The following is a 16049-nucleotide window of genomic DNA, read 5'->3' as shown; positions in this document are numbered from 1 at the left end:
GGACCGTGTTCATATGATAAGAACCAAGCCTGCCAAGACACCACTCTCAGCAAGTTCCCAGCTTTCTCAGCAAGATGGTGATCCTCTCCCCAATGCCTCTGAATACAAACACCTAGTAGGAGCACTGCAATACTATAATCTCACCAGGCTAGACATTTCTTTTGCTATTAATCAACTCTGTCAATTCATGCATTCTCCCACTACTACCCATTGGACAACAGCCAAGAGGGTCCTTCGATACCTCAAGGGCTCCATCAATCATGGATTACACTTTACCAAAGGCTCTCTTCACTTGAATGCTTATAATGATTCGGACTGGGCAGGCAACCTTGATGACAGAATGTCTACTACTGGTTACGCCATTTTTCTTGGACCTTGTTTAATCAGCTGGTGTGCTAAAAAGCAACTAGTTGTTTCTAAATCCAGTACTGAAGCTGAGTACAAGGCCCTAGCATTTGCTACAGCTGAACTCTGCTGACTGAGAATGCTCCGTCAAGAACTGAAGCTCTTTCTTCATTGCTCTCCCACTTTATGGTGTGACAACCTTGGTGCCTTAGCACTTGCCTCTAATCCAGTGTATCATGCACACACCAAACAAATTGAAGTGGGCTACCACTTCATTCATGAGAAAGTGATCAACAAGGATGTCACCACTCAATACTTGCCTAACCTTGATTAGATTGTTGATATCTTCACCAAGGGTCTCACTATAGCTCGGTTCCTTCTTCTCAGAGACAAGCTAAAAGTGTGTTCTCCACCCATTAGCTAGCGGGGTGATGTTAGACTACATGACTCACTCCAGCCACCTAAGCAACCAAATCAACAATTCAGCCTTACTAAGCATGCAAACACCTCACCTTCACCAGCTTGCATTGCAGAGTACCACAAAGGCAAGAATCATGAAGCAACCAACGATCCACATGATTCAGTACATCCAGTAGAAGCATTAGTCAATGATGAAGCAAAGGAAAGAAGATCATCTCCCTTTGCTGACAGACATACTCACAAGGAAAGATTTGATGAGGATTATGTAGACACACAATCCCATAATATCATGGCTGATTGTGTGTAATAGATACTTGATTTGTATAGTTATTGTTTCCCTTGTTAATTACATTGTAAACACATTATAAAACACTAATGTATCATTTAGAAAAGATCATCAAATACAAGTGATATTCCTTGTGCAAATATTCTGCTTTTCTTTCTCTCTTTGAAACATTTTAAAGACTGCTTTGAAGTTTGCATAACGAAAAGGCAAGGAATATCACTTCATGCTGCGGCGGCTGTAAAATGAACCACTTTTGTAATAGAATTGTTGAAATTGATGAAACCGGAAGACTTGAAATCAAAAACCATAGATGGAGTTACGGCCTTTCACGTTCCTGCTCAAACAGGAGTTGTGAGAATCACTGAGGAGATGGTGAAAAAGAACCATGAACTGCCATTGATCCATGATGGCCATGAAACGACACCACTTCATCTTGCAGCTCATAAAGGACATAGAAACATGGTCGATTATCTATTCTCTGTGACTCTTTTTTCAGGGTTGACTACTTATCAATGCCATCAGCTCCTTCTTGATACTACTTCCGCTGGTTTTTACGGTATGTCCAATATATGTTTTACTAATTGTGTGTTTGAGAAAATCAATTTTAATTTGATCTCCTTATTTAATCGGACCGAAAAAAATATGTTATTATTGCTCTTTCACAAAACTAATGTTTAGGCAGTTAGACAAATTGGATAGAGTTTTCACTCTTATTCCAATAGTAGCCGCAATCCTATCAGAAGGATTTTTGAACCAACCCTTTGACATTGATCAAATTAATGTGTCGTTTTTTATGGACAGATATTGCTATTAAAAATTCTGGAAAAAGATAAACAATTGGAAACTGCTGGCAGTACAGTATTTTATTTATTTATTTTTGGTAGTACAGTATTTTATTTATTTATTTATTTATTTTTGGCAGTACAGTATTTTGGTGGAAAGCATTAGAAGAGTTGACTAGAAAACCGTTTGCAATTCGCAGCGAAAGGCTGCTATCATTCTGCAAAAGCCACTTAAACTCTTGTTGGTGTTAGTTTGCCTCCAACTGAAACCTCTTTAATTGCAAAGATATATATGACATTTTTCAAGTAGTTTTTTCTTTTTTTTTTTAATTACAAATTACACTAATCACAACTTGATCCCAATTTTAGATGATATCTACTTCCTAAACTATGGAAGATTCTAATGATCGGATAATTTCTTTTACAACACAAGAACGAGAGGTGTGATACAGTCACAACTTAAACCTAACTTTGGCCCAACTTCTAGACCAAATTTTTCCCTCTCTAGTTTAAGGCTCTCTCTCCTCCACAGGCAGTTTTTTTTTTTTTAAAAAAAAAAATCTTAAGAAAAGTTGGGCCAAAGTTGGGTTTAAGTTGTACCTTTATTATTTTCCCACAAGAACATGGTCGTACCTTTATCATTTTCCCACAAGAACATGACGTTGCACCTTTATTTTTTACTTCAATTCAAAAGATATACGATATTTAAAGTACTGCCGCATTTAATGCTTTATGTTATCTTTGCTTCTTTTTTCTTCAAACTTTGAAAAACTTTACTTAATTTCATTGAATTTTAATGAATTTTGTAATTATTATCAAAGTTTAAAAATTTTCAATTTAATCTATTTAACTTTAAAAATTTGCAACCTCACTCTTCCTTTGTGTGGACATGTCAAAAAAAAAAAAATCATCCCTCTCTACCAAGACCACTTCTTTGTCGGAGTGGTGGGGCCTAAATCCATCACAGTTTAACTCATTCAAATTCTAACCCTCTTCCTCCCCAATCAATAAGGTGAAAGGTGTGTTTTTTTTTTTTTTAATAATTTTTTTTTATTAAGGTAATTTTTTAATTTATAAATTTTACACGAGTATAAGGGTCATTTCACCTTTTTCCCGTTTGATTTAATCCAAACCCTAACGAGAGGAGTGAGATTACTTTTTAAAGCTTGCTTCACTAAATTGAGAGTTTATGAACTTTGTGAAATAATTGCAAAAGTGATAAAAGTTTAGGGGGTTAAATGAAATTTCTCTTAAAACATTCGTTATCATTTCTTATTATGGATATTTTTAAGGTAATTATATAAATTTAATATTTCTTTATTACCAAATATATATATATATATATATATATATATATATATATTCAACAATAGGGCTCAAATGGATGTGTAACAAAGCTTCAATGCAGGCGTTTGCCCATCAATTAGTTGAATGTCATTGGAAACGGGTTGGAGAAAAGCCAGGCAGTCAATACATGATGACTTCTCTTTTTACAGCTGCAAAAGTAGGAAATGTTGAGCTTTTAATTATACTTATACGCACTTATCCTAACCTGATGTGGCATGTAGACAAAAATAACATGTGTCTATTTCACACTGGTATCGTACATCGGCAAGCGAGGGTGTTCAATCTAATATACGAGATAGATTCTAAAAAGGACTATCTTGAATCATGTATTACTATCGAAAACAAGAACATGTTGCACTTAGCTGGAAAATTGGCTCTTTCAGATCAACTAAATATTGTATCAGAAGTAGCTATTCAAATGCAAAGGGAGTTATTATGGTTTAAGGTGAGTGAAATTATTACCTTCTTTTTTTCCCCTTATGGTTGCATATATAATGTTTTAACTGTCACCTGCAAATTTATACTTGGCCAATTGTACGAGATAGAAAATATTGTGCCATCATCATACGTGAACAAGAAGAATTCAAATGGAAAAACACCTAAGGAGATATTCATAGAGACAGAAAAAGATTTGCAGAAAAATAGTGAAACGTAGATGAAGGACAGAGCAAGCTAATGTATGCTTGTGACAACATTGATTGCCATTGTGCTTTTTGCTGCAGCCTTAACTGTACCATGCGGAAACAATTAAGAAATAGGCACTCCTATTTTTTTTGAGTAACTAGTTTATGGTCTTCTTCATATCAGATGCAATTGCACTGTTCTCCTCTTCAACTTCAATAGTAATTTTCTTGTCGATTCTCACATTACACAGAACAAGATTTCATCAAATTATTACCTGCAAAGTTAGTGTTTGGGCTGGCCACACTCCTCATCTCTATGGCGGGCATGATGATAGCCATTAGTGCAATTTGCTTTTTGGTGTATAAGAACGCAAGGGCATGGACTCCAATTGTTGTAATCATCTCGGCTAGTTTTCCAGTTATATCATTTGTTCTGCTACATTATAAACTTTGGGTTGATACACTCCACTCAACATACCCATCTACATTTCTTTTTGGGCCAAACAAATGTAGACTTTTCTAGTGGAAAATGCCGATTGGGCAATTGATCTGTGAAAAATACGAAATGCAACTCATACGAAAAGGAAGGAAAATTGTAAGAAGTAATTAGGGGACGTTGAACCAGGAAAGCCAAGGAAAGAATTGAGGAAATCAAGACTTTGGATGTTCTATTTCCAGAAGAATTCTTGTGGTTTATATACTTCTTGTGTTGATTGTTGTCAAACAGCTATTTAGTATAGACTTCAATTTATCAAGTGATCTATATATATATATATATATTTTGGTGTTGTAATTTTTCCTCATTTCTCATTAGCCTTATTTTTAAATATTATTTCTACCGAAAAATAAGAGGAAAAAGAAAGTGTTTCAATTGATTCAATCTCAATTATATATTTTGTATTTACAATTGGCAATCCAAATTTTCTTTTTCTTTTTTTTTTTAACGAATTATCTCTTCATTGATTTAACAATCATATGGGAAAAAATGCTCCATGCAATGCCAAATATATAATTTGGAATCTTCACAAATCAAACATTATCTATGACAAACACAATAGCTTCTCGGGCTTTTATAACACAATATTTATGAAAAGTCACAGTCTCATTTAGTTTCAGATCTACAGCAAATTTTGGTGAATCATGTTTCTATCCACTACCAGGTCTTTGATTCCCTGACTTTTTTTTTTTTTTTTTTTTTTTTAATCTCCGCTACTAGTGCTTTATCAATCACAATCCCCTTTGTTGCCATTATCATAATGACAATTTTTCTTTATGCTTGATAACTCCTCTGTCATCGGTCCTTATGTGTTTTACGCACTACCGCTGGCCAGCCACATGCCACTAAAAAGCACCCTAAGGACTATTAACACATGCGCCCTAATCGATCTATGGTAGAGTCAGAAAAAGGGAGGGAGAAGGGGGAAAAGAGAAAGGGGGTGGGGAGGAGGGAGTCGTAACTCCCTCCCCCCGCTCTGTTATGCTCTCTGTGTGCTGCTTTTAATTGGCAATCCCAATTGTCGTCATGAAAAGGAGCATTTTCATAACATGATTAATGCTAATCAATATTTTAATTAATGTGTGGAGCATTGGATTTTCACATTGAAACGTGACCAAAATCATACCACTTCACAAACTCTATTTGGAAAAGAGAAATAATATTAAGCATTCTCAAGTATCCATTTCTTAACATTTTTTTTCTTGTTTTTGGTATTTTTTTTTAAAAAAAAAATATTGAGAATAAGGTTGTATATTGAATGACACTAGATACTGTACAAAATTGGCCTATATGCCAATAATACAGATACATACATACATAACCCATATGGGACAAACACTACATATAATATAATCGTCCCCTTCAAACTCAAGGTGGAGTATAAGAGATCAACTTGAGTTTGGAAACAAGATCGCGAAATCACCCTAGATGACGGGACTTTATAAAAAGCTCTGCGGACTGATCATAGGATGTGACAGAATTGTGCTGTAGTGAGTCCTGAAGAAGGTGATGACGTAAAAATGACAATAAATCTCAATATGTTTGGTCCATTCATGAAAAACATCATTATGGACATTATATCACTCATATTTTTAAATATCATTTCTTTCTATGAATCTTGGTAAGATATATAGTTACTGTTGTTACCATCTTTATTGATTATAAAATTGATCTTTCTTTCTTAGTAAAAGATATTTGAACAATTTTTTTTTCTTTTTTCTTTTCTCATGATCCCAGGGTTCAAAGGGATCTATAACAAAGCTTTGATGCAGATATTAGCTCTTCAATTAGTTGAAGTACTCCTCTTGAGAGAGGTTATAGTATTGCCAAAAAAAGAGTTTCCAGACCTAATTGACAAGCATTCATCTTTTCTTTTTAAAGCTGCATAATTAAGGAATATTGAAGAGGTAACTATACTAATACGCTCTTATCTTGATCTCATATGGAAAGTGGACAAGGAAAATCATAGTATATTTCACGTTGCAGGTAAACATCGACAAGACAGCGTGTTCAATCTAATATATAAGATTAGCGCTACCAAGGGTGTAATTGCACAATATATTGATAGAAACAAGAACAATATGCGACACTTAGCTGGACGAATGGCTCCTGTAGATTGCCTAGATATCATACCTAGAGTAGCCCTTCAAATGGCATGAGAGTTAGTGTGATTTAAGGTGGATGGTAATTAATTATATAATTTTAATTTATTTTCCTTTTAATTGCACCCTTATTAGTTGCACTTTCACTTGTCAATTATTTATACTTCAATCATTGTTGGAGATAGAGAAGATTGTGCCCCCTTTCATACAAAAAGATTAATAATGTAGATCAAAAGGGTAAACCTGTTGATACACCTACAGATCAAAAATGTCAACGGATGGTGAGCGGTGGCCTTGTTGGTGGTGGGTGGTGGCCAGCGTCACTGCTTGCCAGTGGGCAGCAGTGCTTGGCCGGGAGAGGGGGGAGGGTAGCATTTATGGGAGAGCAGCGTCCGTGGGGTGGGGAGAGAGAGAGGGGGAAGTGAAAAGTGAGAGAGAAGACGGCTTGGGGTTTGGGTAGAAAAAAAAATTGGCAAGAGTAAAACAAGATTTTTCGATGGAGGTTTTTTTTTTTTTTTTTTTTTTTTTTTTTAATTTTAATTTTAATTTACCTTACCCTTCAAAGTGTTAAAAAAACCCTTAGAAGAAATTCCAGCAGTAAACCAAACTACCGCAAATAAGTAGTACTTTGGTCTACCGTAGGTAAACCAAGTCCATTATTGTTAAAGGCCTCACTCCCTCTACCGCAATCGTTGTCAACTTATTTCAAACTTAAGATTTCAGTAACTTTCAGCTTGAGTTTGAGGATATGTTAGAATATATTGTTTGAGACTTGATATTATAATTAGAATATATTAGCATTGATTGTAATTGATAAAATCAAATCACATATATTCAAGTCTTATTTGATTTTATCAACCTTATCATTTTACATATATTCTCTCCACATGCTTATAAATATGGACCATTTATATTGTAAATTCATATGGTGAAATAAGAGCAAACGTAGCCTTAAGGCTTTATTTATGGACGTAAATCATAGACCGAACCACTTAAAATCACTCGTCTATTTTATTTTTATTTCAATATTTATATGAACTCTTCTTGGACACATTCTACTTATAAGCCAAGTCTTCAATGATAAATTATATATAGACCAGGTTAATTTGTTACAATAATTCACTTAATATATATATATATATCTCCTGTTGGAACTTTGACAGGCTTGTCTCATATTTTGACAAGTCATGCTTGGATGAGCATCATATTTGTCGTAGCTCTTCAACATGGACGTTTTGCTCATACTTAAATTAATTTTTGTTTTCTTCGGTGTAGGCATTGGGCGAGATGCTGCCTCGGTTGGTGAAAGGGATTATTATAAGTGGTTAGTGCACGCCAGAATCTTTTTTGTGGGCTGGAGTTGCTTGGTTTTGAAGTTTGTTTTATCATCACTGTACGATAAAGATTTATATCAAAGAAACATATGTAGGCTAGTTATAATTTAAAGTAGATAAGCTGGCCCATTATCTGTAGTAAAAGACATGTTATGTGGGAACATCCTGAACAGTTTTTCTAGTATTAAGGATGCATCAAACATCCATTATTATAGCTTTATTTGAAAAGATTATCTTGTCTTCCTAGTTTATTCCAATGAACTCTATCTATGTTGTTTTCCTTTTGTGATGTTCGTATTAGACAATAAGGCAATTATTCTCCTCTATACTTATGGAAGGACAAACCTTTATCCTAAATATTTGATATAATCTATGCAATTGACAAGAATCAACGAAAGAATATCACTTCAAATTCTGACATTAAAAAAAATATCTAAAAAATCAAGAACTTCCATTATTCCTTAGATTTATGTACCGAATTCAATTGAGCGGGACCAAGCAGCAGACATTGGAAATTCTTCTTAGACTAGGCCAAAGCCTACATTGGACTTAGTCTCCAATTGCTAAAAGATTGTGTATATATATATAGCTCGAGAATGTTTTAAATAGAAAGCTTTTAAAATAGGTTGGGATGGTCACATTTTAATGACCATTGAACAGAAATTAAAACTGCTAAATTGACTCTATAAATAGTTTACTCTAGACAATTTCAAGACACATAAAATTTTCTCTCGTTCTGTCTCTCTCAAAATATTTTGTATTTTCTTTTCAAAAAAAAAAAAAAAATAGTAATTTTAAAATTCTAGTCTCTCTTGCTCGGATAGAAACTCAAGACGTGTTCTGGTTTCGTTTTGTTTTGTGCAAAACTAACAAATTGTTCAAAATTCAAGTTAATTTATTTAATTAAGCCAAATGATAAAATCTTAACAATAATTAATAATAACGAATGAATAAGTTAATTGAGAAGTTTTTGAACAAGATTGAATATGTTCAAAACATAACTGAAATAAGCTTGAATAGAGTACCTATTTCAATGATAAGATTGAATCGTCTCATGTTCGAAATAATATTAAATGAATTAAACTTGAACATTCAATACCCACTCAATTAGCAAGGTTAAAATATGTTGGAATATTTTATATTTTCTAAATTAGGTTTATCAATCTTTTTTTTGTTTTTTTTTAATAAGCTATTTCTCATTATGTTAGAGTAATTTTATTTTTCTTTATTATATTTCCTTGTAGGGTTTACTCCCTTCCTTATTTACATTAAGTTTACTTTAGAGTTTCTTGATTACTACTCATTGTCTCTCTATAAATAGAGAATTATGTAATATTGTTTCATATAGTGAATATACAAGATATAGCCTATACGTATGCAATTCTTGTCCCATTTGAGCATTTCTTCAATGTTTTCCACTACAACAACAGTACACTAAATGCAATTATGACGGAAATTTGGGGTTTATTTGGCTTAGTTTGTTTTGAGGCACAACCTAGTTCACTGGCAAAACTTGGCACAATGGGGCTTGCCCTTCATTGGATTTTAGCAGCTAGTTTCCGTTCTCTGGCATTTCTTTGCCCGTCATTTTCAGTTGCGGGTTGGCCATTCACCAAATTTTTTAGCAGCTTGTCTCCGTTCTCCAGCATTTTTCGCACATCTACTATTAGCCTTTCTCTCATGGCACCGCCTTGATCCAACCACGAACTTCATCTGCCTTTAATTCATTTGGCTTTTCAAACTTAAGTTTACACCTTGATCAGTTTGAGGAGAATGTTAGAATATTTTATATTTTCTAAATTAGGTCTATTGATATTTTCCTTAATAAGTTAATTTTTCTTTATGTTATAATATTTTTATTCTCCTAATTTATTATATTTCTTTATAAGGCCAGTTTATTCTATTTCTTAATTAGTTTAGGTCTGCTTGAAAGTTTGTTGATCATTATTCATTATCTCTCTATAAATAGAAAGATATATAATATTGTTTCATACTATGAATATAAAAATGTAGCACATACATACATCTCCGCTTCCACTTCCTCTCTTTTTTCTTTTTCTTTCATATTTTATTATTTTATATTTTATATATATTTCAACACAATCCCTAAATATGTAATCGTCAGCTCCTAGGAAAGCAATCAAAACATTGCTTGGGCATCATCGAAAGAATCAAAGAATTGTAGATTTATTTAATTATTATATATTCTAGAAACGTTTCTTTTGAGATGAAAACGACTTTCTTTCTTTTCTTTCCTTTCCTTTTCTTCTTTTTTTTTCTTTTTTTTTTTTTTTTTTGGTAGAAGAAAACGACTTTCGAAAAGTAAGTATATGTACTAGATCCACTACCGAATAGTGTTTTGTCCATTTCTTTTTATCTCTATATAATGAAGAATAAATATTATATATCTTACAAATCTACTCGACTTTTTGCCCAAAACTGCTTCAAGGTTTTGTATCAAAGACTTCCCGTTTCTTCGGACTGCTCAGGAGCTCAATCTGTAACGGCGAGAAATCGAATAGTAAGTAATGTCAAGTACCTCTAATAAATCTCCACTCTAATTGTTGTTATCATCATGACTTTAGCATTTTTCTCTTTCTCCTTGCCATTATTCTTTTATTATTACATTTGTATCACTATATTGTTTCACTTTTAACACTAATCAAGCCCCATATATACCATTTTTCTTCTTCTTTCCGAAATCCGTAAATCAAAATCAAAATCAGGGCCAAGAAAAAATATATTCTGATTTTTTTTGAGAAATGTTATTTAATTAGTAGACTACTATATGACTTTCATAAAATTAGGATGACATAGTAGTGAAAATCAGCTATTGATTTTTCTTTTTTAAGTCCGTGTTGATCCAAAGACTAATTTTGAGGGTCCAGTCATCATCCTACTTGTATGAAAGTGGTATATTAGTCTACAAAATATCATTAATCTTTATTTTATAAAACCAGAAAGAAAAATGGAAGAAGGTGTTATCAACAAGCTTCATAGTGGAAGACATAAAGAAAAGGGAAGAATTGCAAGGAGTGAGACATTTCCACGAGCGGATCATCGTCAAGGGACTTCTTCAGGACAAGCTATCAATCAACAAAGATTCTCTTCTACTCTATATTATCCTACAACATCGGATTCTGATGATCATAATGCAATCCATCAACATGGATACTCTTCCTTTCAGTTGAATCAGGGAGAGGCTCTTTATCAACAGCAAGATATATCAAACTATAAATCAAATAGTTTTACAAATCAGAGACCGCTAGCTGATCCCGAAGATGCTAGTCGTCACTCGAGTAATGGGAGTAAGTGCCCCGACCCTCTCTCTCTCTCTCTCTCTCTCTCGGGTCATATGCAGTCATCTTCTATAGGGCAAAACAATTATTAAAGTGTTGATTATATGATTAAATTTACCTCTTCCTATTAGTTAAAATTTTTGGAATACCTGACAATTTTACATGGTATCAGTCTATGAGATTCAAAAGTTCTGGCTCCAAATCTTGATTCCGTCAATTCACTTCTTATTTAAATGAAATATTCCATGTGTTTGCAGAAATCTTGGCATGATTTTTCACAAGTTGTAATTAATATGTTTGGTTTTTAGAAAAAAAATTTATAGGGGGAAGAACATTAAATGAATGTCGTGGCATGTGTGCTCCCCTCCTTCAAGCTGCCATGAAAGGTGATTGGCCGGCTGCTAAGGCTTTTCTTGAGGAAAATCCAGACTTTGTTCGAGCTCCCATTACGAAAGAGGAAGAGACAGCACTTCACATCGTGGCAGCTGCACAACGCACCACTTTTATAAAAGAATTGTTGAAATGGATGACTCCGAAGGACTTGGAATTGAAAACCAATTATGGATTTACGGTTCTTCACTCTGCTGCTCAATCAGGAATCGTCGGAAATGCTGAGCAGCTGGTGAAAATCAACAGTAAACCGCTATTGATCTGTGACGACAAGGAAGACACACCACTCATTGTTGCAACTTATATAGGACATACAAACATGGTCTCGTATTTACTCTCTAAGACTCCTCTTGAACAGCTAACTGATGAAAAACGCAATGAGCTCCTTAATCATACTATTTACAATGATATGTATGGTAAGCCTTACATCTTACTATAACATTTTGTTTGATGAATTTGAGGCTGTTAGACAAGTTGGATGGAGTTAATTAACACTTTTATTGCAACATTAGCGACCATATTATAAGCATTTATTAACCAACCTTTTTGACAATCAACAAATTAATGTGTCATTTTTGTGGATAGATATAGCATTGAAAATTCTGGAAATGGATCCAAACATAGCAAATGCCGGCACTGAATGCTGGCAGGTAGCGTTGGAAATGTTGGCCAAGAAACCTTTCTCAATTGGCAGCGAAAGTCAGCTATCATTCTGGAAAAGTCTCTTAAAGTACTTCTGTTAGTTTTCCTCCAACCCAAACTTCTTTAATTGAAAAGATATATATGACATTTCCCAATAAGTTCTTTTATTACATTCATCACAACTTGATGACAATCTTACTCAAATTATCTTGGCCCGAAAAAATTCTCTTATTTGATTTGATCAGATCTTTAGATGATATATATCTACTTCTAAACTAAGAAAAATTCTATGAGATAAGTTATTTTCTACTTTATATATCTCAATCTATTGTAATAGTACTTTTAACCATTTCTTTTATACACACACAAGAACATGGCGTAGTGTTTTTTCTGTTTCTTTTTTGCAAAAGCTAGCATTCATTTTTATTTAAATTCAAAAGATAGAAGAGATTCCCTGTAGCCTTTTTTCCCTTATTCAATTAAAAAAAAAAAAATGGAAAGATAGAAGAGGTTTAAAGTACCCGTGTTATGAAAAGACAAAACATATTTTAAGTAATCAATAATTAGGACACAACTTGCCACTTCTAATGCTTTGGTTATCTTGCATTTTTATTTTATAAATATTTCCATATGATTTCTTATTATAGATACTGGTAAAATACTTATATAAATTTAATATTCCACTATTATCAACCATCTCTGATTTTTGAATAAAATTCTTTTTTCAACCATAGGTTTGAAAGGGATATATAACGAAGCTTTGATGAAGACATTAGCCCATCAATTAGTTGAACTTCTTTGGAAAAAGGTTGGGATTCCAGACAAACAGTTCTCATCAAGCTTGGTTCACTATGACACGACTTTAATTTTTGAAGCTGCAAAACTTGGAAATGTTGAATTTATAATTATACTTGCACGCTCTTATCCTCACCTTATTTGGCAACAAGACGAAAATCGAATGAGTATATTTCACATTGCTATTTTATATCGGCATGAAAGTGTGTTCAATCTAATATATGAGATAGGTGCTAACATGGATAGCCTTGCATCCTATGCTACTTTAGACTCCAATGAGAACATGTTGCATTTAGCGGGACACTTGGCTCCTTTAGATCGACTAAATATTGTATCAGGAGCAGCCCTTCAAATGCAACGGGAGTTGTTGTGGTTTAAGGTGAGTGATAATATTAATTATTTTTTCTTCTGGTTGCATATATAATGGTTCAACTATTACTTGTCCTTAATAATTTATACCTAGTCAATTGATGGAGATAGAAAAGATTATGCCGCGGACATTGGTGAACAAGACGAATTCAAACAACCAAACACCTAAGGAATTATTTATGAACGCACATAGAAATTTGCAGGAAAATGGTGAAAAGTGGATGAAGGACACAGCAAACTATTGCATGCTCGTGGCAACATTAATTGCCACTGTGATTTTTGCAGCGGCCTTCACTGTACTAGGTGGCAACAATCAAGAAACAGGCACTCCTATTTTTTTGAGAAGTAATTGGTTTATAGTATTATTCTTCATATCAGATGCAATAGCGCTATGTTCCTCTTCGACTTCAATAGTAATTTTCCTGTCAATTCTCACATCACGTTACACTGAAGAGGATTTCTTAAAGTCATTGCCTTCAAAGTTAGTGTTTGGACTTGCCACGCTCTTCATCTCCATGGTGGGCATGATGGTAGCCTTCAGCGTAACTTGCTTTTTGGTGTATACAAGCACAAGGGCATGGGCTCCGGTTGTTGTAATCACTTCGGCTAGTATCCCAATTACTTCATTTATTCTGCTACATCATAAACTTTGGGTTGATACATTCCTCTCAACATACAAGTCTAGATTTCTTTTTTCGGCCATATAAACATAGACTTTTCTAGCAGAAGATGCCAATTGAGAAATTGATCAGCAAGAAATATGAAATGTAAGGGGAACAAAAAGGAAGGAAAGTTTTTAGTGTTTCACGGGATGTTGAACAAGGAAGGCCAAGGAAAGAATTGATCCCAAATAAAGACTTTGGATGGATGTTCGTCTTAACTATTTCCTCAGTACTTATTGTGGTTTATAGACACCAGCCTATAAGCGCGGGCTTTTAACAAGAATTTAATTTAAAAATATTTTTACAAAGACATCTTAGAAAAGAATAACAAAAATAAAAATAATGACAATGAAAAAAAAAAAAGAAGAAGAAGAAGAAGAAATAAAACAAAGTTTATAGATGAATTCACTAAATTCAAACTGTTGGGTTTTGAATTGCCAAATTCAGTGACAAAATACATTCATCTGTAATCCCGTCAGCAGTGCATACACGAGGTGTTGTGTCAAGAGAAGACCTAGAAGATGTGGTTAAGCTTAACCAATCATAATAGAAGACCTATATGATATGGTTAAGTTTAATCAAATCGAAATTCTTTAATTAGAGTTAAAATAGGATTTGATTAAATTTCGTATCCTGCACATGTATCAGTATTCGGACCATAACTTTCGGCTCAAGAATCGGATTAAGGTGAAACCAGCGGCATTGGAAAAGCTAGCACAAAATTCTACAAATCTTTGTGAAATAAGATTTTCAAAATTCGAAAGTTAGCTATGCCAAAATCGTCTCGCAAGATAAGGAAGAAAATTTGGATGAATCCTATTCCAACTAGAACTAGTTTTTCTTCCCATTTCAACTAGTACTAGTTTTTCTTGTAGTCTATATATAGAGAGCTGTTATGTACGAAATTGTAAGGAATTCCACATAAGAATTCCATGTGCTAAGAGAGCGTTTAAGATATTGAGTGTTAGGGTTAGTCTCTCTTAGAGTTAAAGGTTGTGTCTTCATCACAGATTATATACAACCGAAGTCTACCGGAGTTCCGGTAAAGGAGATCAAGTAGAAGGATTGTGCCAGATGTTCTGGAAAGGGCTACTGCGGTAGAAGTCAAGTGGGTCGCTTGTCTTATGCAAGGGAGTGTCAATTGCAAAGGTTTTGTAAGTGTGAACTTCTTGTAATCCTTATTCTTTTATAGTTGATTGATTTCTTGGGTTTGGCTGTCCCGGAGAGGTTTTACATTTTAAAGAGTTCTCTAAATGGTTTCCTCTTCGTAACCAAAATATTTGTGTCTCTGTGATCTATTGTTCTACATATTTTGGTTGTATGATTGTTTAATGTTTAATTCCGCGTATTATTTGCATACACCTATTCAACCCCCTTATTGGTGTCGTTTGAAGTCGTATATATATTTTTCAATTGGTATCAGAGCGGGTTCACTTTGTTTGGATTAAATTCCTGAGTGAGATCCTTGACTCCTTTGCTATGAATACTCCTCAATCCCTTAGCATGGATTCTGATGAGGAGATTGAAATTCAGATGGCCTATAACAAGCTCTTTAAGAAATTTGTTAAATTAACTCATCATCATCAAATTTCCCTTAAAAAGCTTAATGATGTTGAGCATGAGAAAGAGTCTTTGGTTATTAATTTGTCTAAATCACATGCCTTAATTGACTCTTTGAAATCTGAAAATACTATGCTTATTGATAAATTGGGTGCCTCTACTTTACATGCTTCTAATTCTGAAAGAAAAACTTTGTTTGTTAAGCATGTGAAAGTTGAAGAAGTCAAAGCCAATATAGCTTGCTTGGATAAGGGCAAAACTTCTTGTATGAATACTTGTGTGAAGCCCGAATTCAAGGCTCTTTCAAGGAAACAAACTCATGCAAAGTTTGTTCCTACATGCCACCATTGTGGGATTATTGGTCATATTAGACCAAATTGTTCTAAGTTGAAATCCCAAAGACCTTGGAATAAAAAGGCTGCTCCTAAGAAAGAAAAAAGTGGTGTAGAGTCATGTTTGTCTAGATCTAAGTATATGTATATCCCTCCTCATATGAGACAAGCTTCTCCGAAATTTGTCCCTACCTGCCATCATTGTAGAAAAGTTGGTCATATTCGACCTAACTGTTTTAAGTTGAGACCTCGTGAGCATAAGAGT

The 16049-nt window shown here is 33.9% G+C and overlaps 1 protein-coding gene across 1 annotated transcript; it reads left to right on the top strand.

The window, feature by feature from the left end:
- Positions 1-11386: 11386 nt before the first annotated feature.
- Positions 11387-13399, top strand: LOC132169291 (uncharacterized). The gene is made up of 4 exons (XM_059580348.1): positions 11387-11840; positions 12010-12123; positions 12801-13240; positions 13325-13399. The coding sequence occupies exons 1-4, from the start codon at positions 11387-11389 to the stop codon at positions 13397-13399; spliced, it is 1083 nt and encodes a 360-aa protein (XP_059436331.1).
- Positions 13400-16049: the final 2650 nt, after the last annotated feature.

This window comes from Corylus avellana, chromosome ca2 (assembly GCF_901000735.1).
Source record: "Corylus avellana chromosome ca2, CavTom2PMs-1.0".
Lineage (NCBI taxonomy): Eukaryota > Viridiplantae > Streptophyta > Magnoliopsida > Fagales > Betulaceae > Corylus > Corylus avellana.
The sequence above is the reverse complement of the archived record's forward strand: the minus strand, read 5'-3'. Positions and strand labels throughout refer to the sequence as shown.